The sequence below is a fragment of the Nanorana parkeri genome, unplaced genomic scaffold (assembly GCF_000935625.1).
Source record: "Nanorana parkeri isolate BGI_ZX_2015 unplaced genomic scaffold, ASM93562v1 scaffold589, whole genome shotgun sequence".
NCBI classification, from domain to species: Eukaryota; Metazoa; Chordata; class Amphibia; order Anura; family Dicroglossidae; genus Nanorana; species Nanorana parkeri.
This window is the reverse complement of record NW_017306857.1, coordinates 341,818-351,097: the sequence shown is the minus strand read 5'-3', so window position 1 is coordinate 351,097 and position 9,280 is coordinate 341,818. Positions and strand designations below refer to the sequence as shown.

Genomic DNA, 9,280 nt, shown 5'->3' with positions numbered 1-9,280 from the left:
CAATACATCTATACTTACCTCTCTGCGACGGCAGCCATCTCCTGTGGTGTATACATCCCTGGTGCAGAAATTTCCTTCAGTGTCACCTGCACAGTAATACCCCAGACTTTAATAAGGTTGTACTCCTATCTTTACTCCACCAAGGATGTAAAAATTGTGTGCTGCTGTCACAGCACAGAGAGGTAAATATTTCCATCTCCATGTGCCATCACATTGGTAGTATGTGGAAAAATGACTCATTACACTTATGGTCAGTGGGAAGAATTACCCCTACATTGGTGGTCAGTGGGAAGAATGCACCTTACATTGGTGGTCAGTGGGAAGAATGCACCTTACATTGGTGGTCAGTGGGAAGAATGCACCTTACATTGGTGGTCAGTGGGAAGAATGCACCTTACATTGGTGGTCAGTGGGAAGAATGCTCCTTATATTGGTGGTCAGTGGGAAGAATGCACCTTATATTGGTGGTCAGTAAGAATGCCTCCTAAATTGGTAAACAGTGAAAAGAATGCACCTTACATTGGTGATCAGTAAAAAGAATGCACCTTACATTGGTGATCAGTGAGAAGAATGCACCTTATATTGGTGGTCAGTACGAATGCCTTTTAAATTGGTGATTAGTGAGAAGAATTTTGCAGTATGCCGTCCTTTGAAAACGTCTTTGATGATGAAACGCGTTAGAGACGGACCCTGCTGATGCTATCTGTACCGGAGGTTTGTGAGGATAGTGTGCTGTGATTTTATATCGTGATTTACTGTGGCAAATTTTTAAAGTTTTAAATGTGAGTAGATCTTGTAATTTTTAATAAACCTGTTGGAGACTTACTGCAAAATGAGTGATTTATTTTTTCTGATATGGTGATGTGAACGGTGATCATTGAATTGAATTTGTATTGGAAGACCGACTTCTTTGGGGATTGGGAAGGAGTGCTGAACGAGCCAGATAAACAAATGAATGTGGCTTGGCTTTGTTTTATCATGTCTTATTTGACCATCTAGAGATAGACGGTCAATTAACTCTGGTGAGTGCGGTGAAGGGAGGCCGTGTTTGTTCATGGGAAGAATTACACCTGTTGCTTTTTATCTTGGATTATTGGAACATTTACGAGCACTTTCGTTTTACTGGATTGTTTTTCACATTGGGGGAAAAATGTAACTAAGAATAAACTTTACATACTGGATAATGTGTGAAGAACATTGGCACTGAACCACTATCACAAACTTTTTTGATTGGACACTTTTTCCTATCTATTTTTAGTATTGATAGTATTTATAGCACATGAATAACTGGTAGACTAAGTATTTATTACTATATTTATTGCTGATGAAATATTATTATTATATGCCCTGGATTGCACTTTACACACCCTTATTCGATTGAATATTTAGCGTTGTGCTTTTTCACCTTACATTGGTGGTCAGTGAGAAGAACTCTCCTTACATTGGTGGTCAGTAAGAATGCCTCTTACATTGGCGATCAGTGAGAAGAATTCCTCTTACATTGGTGGTTACTGAGAAGAATGCCTCTTACATTGGTGGTTAGTAAATAGGATGCTCCTTACATTGGTGGTTAGTGAGAAGAATGCTCCTTACATTGGTGGTCGGTGAGAAGAATGCTCTTTACATTGGTGGCCAGTGAGAAGAATGCCTCTTACATTGGTGGTCACTGAGTAGAATGCCGCTATTGGTGGAAAGTGGGCAGAATGCCCCCCTTGCGGGGAGCTAAAACATCATTGGCGTCAATGGCCACTTACCTGAGTGATGAGAGGAGAGGCTTTACTGGTGCCACCACTGGAGTGACATTGATTTTGGAACTATGCAAGCCAATTACTCATGAAATCCATCGCAACCACTATGGTCAGTGATAAGAATGCATTGCATAAGTTACATTGGTGGTCACAGTGAGAAGAATGCTTCTTATATTGGTGGTCAGTAAGAAGAATGCCTTTTACATTGGTGGTTAGTGAAAAAAATGTAGCTATATTGGTGGGCAGTGGGAAGAATGCTTCTTACATTGGTGGTCAGTGTGAAAAATGCAGCTATATTGGTGGTCAGTTGGAGAAATTGCAGAGAGCTAAAACATCATTGGTGTCAATGGCCACTTATCTGAGAAATGAAAGGAGAGGCTTTACTGTTGCCACCACTGGAGTGACATTGATGTTGGAACTATGCAGGACAATTACTCATGAAACCCATAGCAATGTCTGGGAGAACCCAATAACTCCATGTTGAGAAAGTCTTTGTTTTATATAGGGATTCCATAAACAGTGTATATTGTAGATATTTTTCAAAAACCTTAGTACGGTTATCATATGGGGTCAGTTTAGGTGCAGATAATGTTTAGCTGAGTTTCTGAACATCCGGAATTAATGTGTATGAGAGCAAACTCTCTATATAGTTTTAATTAGTTAAATAATGAATAACCTTTCATTCCAGGAATGGCCTCAACAGCTCGGAAAGGTTCTTTACCAGTATCCTGAATGTTAATCTCACCACAGAAGAGGATTATGGGAACTTTACCTGCCAATGGCAGACCGTTTCTGCCTCATTTACTCTTCACAAATCTGGTATTTACTTTTCATTTTTAAAATAATGTTGTATTCACTGGCACAATATTCCAGGGACACTGTATCTTTAACTAACAGCTCAGCTAATGAGCGTAGATAGTATAATATATAGTTACTATGTACCTGATATTATATATACTACTGTCTAAACATTAAAGTCCATCCAAAACAACCGTCCTCTACTAACCAAGTGGAGCACTAAGCGGTGCATCATGGTGGCTTAGTGTTTAGCACTTCTGCCTTACAGCACTGCTGTCCATGGTTTAAATCCCAACCAGGACACCATCTGCATTGAGTTTTCATCTTCTTGCTGTATTTATGTGGGTTTCCTCCTACACTCTAAAAACATGCTGGTAGGTTACTTGGCTCCAGTCTTAATTGCCCCAAGTAGACTGTAAGCTCCTTGAGGAGAGAGACTGGTGTAAATGTAAAGTGCTGTGTGAGTTTTTGGTGCTGCGCGGAATTAACCATTCTTCCCCTCTCTATCCAAGACTGAAACCCTTTTGGCCAAACATACGTAATAAAAATGTTTTTGAATGTTTTAAAATAATTCTCATTTGAAGTCTGGTTTTCTATCATCCCCTCTTCACCTATTGAAAGTATTCGTTAAAAAAAAAATTAGATGTTATACTTACCCCCATCTTCCACATCGCTAGACATGACGTCCCTATTCTTCCACAAGGGTTCCCGGGGAATGCAGAGCAGGTGTAACCTCATGAGAAGACACTTCAGTCCATTGCAAAAGCATCTTGTGGGTTGCTCTGTATTTCCCAGGATCTAGCTGGAAGGAGTGTGACATAACTCTCACCTAGGCACAGTGGCGTCACAAGGGGGGTGCGGGGGGTGCGGCCTACACCCAGGTGCCACCATTGGAGGGGTGACACCAAAATGACTGACTGTCATTTTGGTGTCACCCCCTATAAAAAGTCAGGCACTCGGTCACGGACCGAGAGCCTGACAGTGTCAGGAGAGAGGAGGGGACCCGGCGGCAGCATTTTTTTGCAAGGTCTGCTTTAATACATACTTATAACATTAGTGATAGCCCCCTTTAAAATGGTGTCATTCATCAAGTCAGTCAAATCAATATATTCAAATTTGCAATGTTTCTCTATAAGAACAGTACTGTGTAAAATGCAGTCCACAAACAGCTGACTGTTACACGTGTCATGACTTGTCATAGAACAATTACACTGAGGGGACTTTACATTTGTCATCTTCTTTCCACAGACAAAGCAGGACACATAGCAGCTGTCCTCTTCGCACTCTGCGTCCTTACCATGCTTGTTGTTGGTACCATTCTATATATCAAGTGTCGCCTGAATGTACGTCTCTGGTACAGAGACAAATATGGAGACATGGAAATAAATGGTGAGAACTCCATTTCTTCTAAAACACTACTAGATTTTCTAACCTGTATAGAATACCATTATTAGATTATTAGGGTTCAGCTAAGAGCTGGATGGTTACCTGAATATTATATCATTTTGTCCATCCGTGATATTCATGATAGCATATACTATACACCGATCAGCCATAACATTATGACCACCTGCCTAATATTGAGTAGGTCCCTCTTTTGCCACCAAAACAGCCCTGACCCATCAAGGCATGGACTCCACTAGACCTCTGAAGTTACGCTGTGGTATCTGGCACCAGGCCGTCAGTAGCAGATCCTTTAAGTCCCTTAAGATGTGAGGTGGGGCCTACATGGATCGGACTTGTTTTTCCAGCACATCCCACAGATGCTCCCTGTCACCAGTTCACCCATTTTCCTTCTTTGCCATTGTATCAACTTGATCTCTTTTGCTAAAAAGAAGAATATACTAATGTGCCTTCTTTCTGTCAATGCCGAAAAGGCGCTCAACAGGGTACATTGCTTGTTCCTTGAAAGTTCACTTTAACAAATTGAGCCAGGAGGTACCTTTATTTCTAGAATCATGGCACTATATAAGCAAACTATGGCTAGGGTGAAGGTTAATAGTGCCCTCTCTTCAGCCCTCCCCATATATAATGGCACATGTCAGGGATGCCCGCTTTCACCGTTACTGTGATGGAACACTTAGCAGTTGCTTTACGTAGGGACTCTTCGTCCCATTAACATCAACACAAGCTGTTGCTATATGCGGACGATCTTATAATGCATATTACCTCGCCATTAATATGAGTGAGCTTGGAGCGGTGGCTACTTTATAACACACCCAGGGACCATGGGGAACAAAAGTAGCCACCCTCCAGAAGGAAGGACAGTGTCAGCACCAATTCAGAGAATATTTGAATATTTGAGGATCTACACAGATAAGATACATTTTTGCTAATAGTTAAGGTCCTTGAATGCATTTTTAAGATTTAACTCCTGAGTGTCACTTTAAAGGAGAACTATGGGGGTAAGTCTTTTCCCCATAGTTCTCCTTAGGGTAACGGGAGGACACAAACTAGCGTCCTCCCATCACCCTAGGCTCAGTATACCGCGAGCTGTAGCTCGCGGTATACTGAGACGCCGCAGCTGAAGCGGATCCCGACAATTGTGCCGGGATCTGCCCAGCTGCGTGACTGACAGCTGGCTCTGTCTATCAAGAGGCAGAGCCATCTGTACCCGCCCCCTCCCCTGTCCGATCCACCAGTCAGCGCTGGCGGATCGGAGCGGGGAGGGGGGAATCCAGCCCCTGTCACGGCAGAGAGCCGTGACAGGATCAAGAGGTGAGCGAACGCTGGTATGTGTTCGCTCACCTCCCGATCTACTGAGCTGACCTATGACAGTCTCATTGTCACAGGTCGGCTAGAACTATGAGGTGAGTGAAAAGCACTCACCTCATAGTTCTCCTTTAAGATAACACTGCAGAGTACACAAGACTGCACTGTATTTCTAGCAGGATCGACAGGTATTTCTAAAAACGTATTAAACAGATATATCAAAACACTAAATGGTATATTAAACAGACCAAAAGGGAGCCAATAAGAGAAGTTTGTTGTTAGAATTGACATACACAAAGTGTAGATTTCGCATCTGTATTTGTGTTCGGGTGACAACCCAAATTTCCTTAACGGTTACCAGACACATAGAGAGGGTCAATCTCCCTAAAGGATTCACCGACAGCAATAAAAAGCTACAGATGTTCTAATCCCTCTCTACTCTGAGGCTCTGGAAACGTGTTTTCTGTAAATCTGTCAGGTATTAACAGGGCACAGTCAGGGGAATTCAAAAAGAGAGTGGTTGAGATAAGGAAAGTGTCTCAGGTTTACAGAAATAGGGTCGTTATTTGTGCCAAATTCATGTACAATGCCAAATACCATTTAGGCATTTGATCCAAGCCTATGAAACTGGTGCCTGCTTGGGAGACAAACTTTGGGACAGATACAGTATATGCATGCTGATAAAGTACATGTACATGTGACTTGAATGTGTCTGAGACAGATTTAGGTGGATCCTCAGTTTTTAGGAATGTCGCACCTGAGGTATATGTGGCATACTGCGACAGACATATACAATATGATCGTGCCACAGACTAGTTATGCCAAAAAGTACTTGGTCTTGCATTGTATCACTCTTCTTATAACAAACTGTCAGAGTTCATTTACTGAATATGTTGCAAGCACAGCGCCAGAATGAAATATGGCATAAATAAGGACTACTTGAATTTGACACAGAAGTCGGTAGAGGTCGAGAAAATATTTTAGAATTTGGTGCCGACATTCCTTAGTCTGCATTAGCGTCAGAACTCTGTTGCAAAAACAATACTGAATTCCCATGAGTGACTCCAATGACTCCAAATCTCTCCGACTGGCATTTTTAGAAAGGTAGGTCAGCAATAGCAGCTTCCAGTTTTCTTTCCTAACACATTTCCTTTACCTGTGAAAAGTCCTGTAGCTTTGACTTGTCAAATGCACTAGAACTCATCTCTGTGTTTGCTTGCAGATGGACGTCTGTTTGATGCTTATGTCTCATTCTGTCCCTCAAATATTGATACAAAGTTCACAAACTTTATCCTAAAACCCCATTTGGAGAACAGATATGGGTACAAACTGCACTTGGATGAGAGGAGTCTGCTGCCTAATACAGGTAAACCTTTTTGACATCCAAGCATCTTATTACCAGTAGTCCTCTACATTGTCATAAGCTCTGAATATGTCTGTGAAGGTTCTCATTTATCCAGGTCATGGTAAATCTGTAAAGAATCAAGAGATCTGGACTTGCTGTATTTTTCTTGAAGATGTCTTGCTGGTCATCCACTAGCTTTCTCCATTCTGAATTGAGAAATCTAGTCGGATGACCAGCAAAACATCTTCAAGAAAAATGCAGCAAGTCCAGCTGCCTTGATTGATTTTTTACAGATATAAGCTCTGAACAGCAAAGTCAGCAAAGTGAGCTATATGAATGCTGCCATTCCTGTTGGCTCCAATTACATTGCCTCTTGAAACACATGCAAGTGTTTCTTGAAAACATATCATGGTTGTCAGACGGATCCATTTTGTAACTGTCAATATGTTGACACTTGTTAATAGTTTTTTAAATTATCTGCTATACTTTTTTGCATGTTAGCTCATCTTATGTTGCTTTTCAATACTGTATGTATTGCCTGTACAACACTGATTTAATCCACCAGCCAACGGTGACTGTATAGTGGTGGCACAGACAGTTTTTTCTCAGTGGTGAACTCAAAACAGACTTAATGTTATGTCTTTAGAAACCAGGCCGACAAACAGCACTTTTGGCAATGGAGCATGTGATTGATGGTATTATTCAGTCACAGTCAATTGAATCAATCTGCCAACCGACTATAACTACGTAGCGCGAAACTATACAGTCATTGTCAGCTGGCAAAGTAACCCAAGCACTATGTGGATTGCACTCTATTTTTGTGATGTTTGTTTCAAGACCTCAATAAAAAATGTATTTCTGAAGAAGACGGTGTGCTGGTGACGTTCTCCGTTGATGTTGTTTATGGCGGCGCCATCCACCTGTCGCTTCAGCACCCGGAGATAAAGAAAGGGCACACATCAGTCAGGTGTGCAATGGATCACTGACATTGACACTATGTGGACTGATCTGCTTGCTGTGACAGTATAGTACCGGTGCAGACAAGTACTATTCATGGTTTTACTCAACAGCACTCTCTGCCACCATGTCATCGAGAAGTTGAACATAGTCATGTCCTTAGCAATATGGCAGATAGGAAACTGTCAGCTACATGTGTCCATGTCTCCTAAACTCGTGGCTCTCAGTATAACTATGGGATTAAATAGTAGAGCCTTATACCGCAATTGCATATCTATAATTACAATTATAAACCTGTACTAGTTGACAAGCTCAGCAGCTGGGCCATCTAATAAACAAGCAATGTACACTATAAGGATCATTGACACATTTTTATGTTTAGAACCTTCCGCTGAGTTGCTCATGAATGTCAGCCGCTGCCGACGACTGATAGTGGTTCTGTCGCTGGCGTATCTAGAGCAGGAATGGTGCCAAAACAGCTTCAGGTAGGTTTGCCAATAGCCACCATCCTTTTGTATGCAATATTTACAACTGAGGCCATGATATTGACCAATAGGTGTCCTTGTGTTTAGGAATGGTTTGTTTCGCCTGCTGGAGCTCTCCCGTAGGCCAATCTTTATCCTGTTTGAGAATCAGTACAAGGAGCTGCCGGCAGAAGTCACCAAACTTCTGAATTCCCAGAGAGGGATACTGAAAATGCTGCTCTGGAAGGCTAACTCTGTGGTATGTGTGAGAGGAGATGGTAGCACTAGGGGAAGGAAACTCTCAGCTTTATCATGTCACTGCACGACAACAATTCCAAAATTGTACAGACCCTGACCCCAAACACACGAAACACCTAGCATAATGTAAAGGTGAAATACACATAGTATTATTACAGCTCAACATACCCTAAAGTTACACTGAGCTCAGGAGTTGCATCTTAAAAATGCATTCAAGTGCCTTAACTATTAACACAAAATGTGTCTTATTTGTGTACCACTCGGCTGTAGATCCTCAAATCATCTCTGAATTGGTGCTGACACTGTCCTTCCTTCTTCCGGACGACGCACACGAGCGAGAAAACTGCCCAAATTTGAAACAGCCAGTGATTACTGTTTAATTACAATTATGGATGTTGAAGGATTGTAACACTTGGAATTATCACCACACCTGTCAAATTTATGAACCTTATGATTTGGGATCTAAATAATTTGGTGGAAGTAGGGAGTTCTCAGAGAGTGGATAATTCTTATGTTGAATTTGTCCACTGAAAGTGTATCCAATTAATGGCACACTATTACATGAATGAGGGGTAGTAGCACAGTGTTTGTTTGAATTTAATTATTTTATACCAATTATATTGGATTCTCACAGCAACTGATATACACATAGAAGGGGATGCTTGATTCATTTTGTTGTAGAGGACATTTTTATGTAAGTTTATTTCTTTGTACTGCAGCATTTCTAAAGAGACAATACTAGGGAAAATGTGCCTTTATTGGAGAGTTATACTGCCTGGGCCATCCCAATAATGAGACAGCCTCAGGCGGCATCTCTTTGGGTCACGGGAGGGGGGGGGCACAGGCAATGTTTGCAGTGTGCCTGCCACCCTTTTTCTGGCCAGAGCATCCCAGGCTGCTAAAAGCCAGGCGGGGAGATATGTAAGGGCCACACACATCTCCATATCCAGCTCTTAGTAACCAGGGATGCTCTGGCCAGCGTCCTGCATAACTTTTGG

The 9,280-nt window shown here is 41.8% G+C and overlaps 1 protein-coding gene across 1 annotated transcript in view; it reads left to right on the top strand.

The window, feature by feature from the left end:
* Positions 1–9,280, top strand: part of SIGIRR (single Ig and TIR domain containing) — a 23,581-nt gene that overhangs the window by 13,194 nt on the left and 1,107 nt on the right. The window contains exons 4-8 of the mRNA XM_018562661.1: positions 2,437–2,567; positions 3,795–3,935; positions 6,481–6,624; positions 7,943–8,045; positions 8,133–8,283. Coding sequence (XP_018418163.1) covers positions 2,437–2,567; positions 3,795–3,935; positions 6,481–6,624; positions 7,943–8,045; positions 8,133–8,283 — 670 coding nt within the window. The remainder of the gene's footprint in view (positions 1–2,436; positions 2,568–3,794; positions 3,936–6,480; positions 6,625–7,942; positions 8,046–8,132; positions 8,284–9,280) is intronic.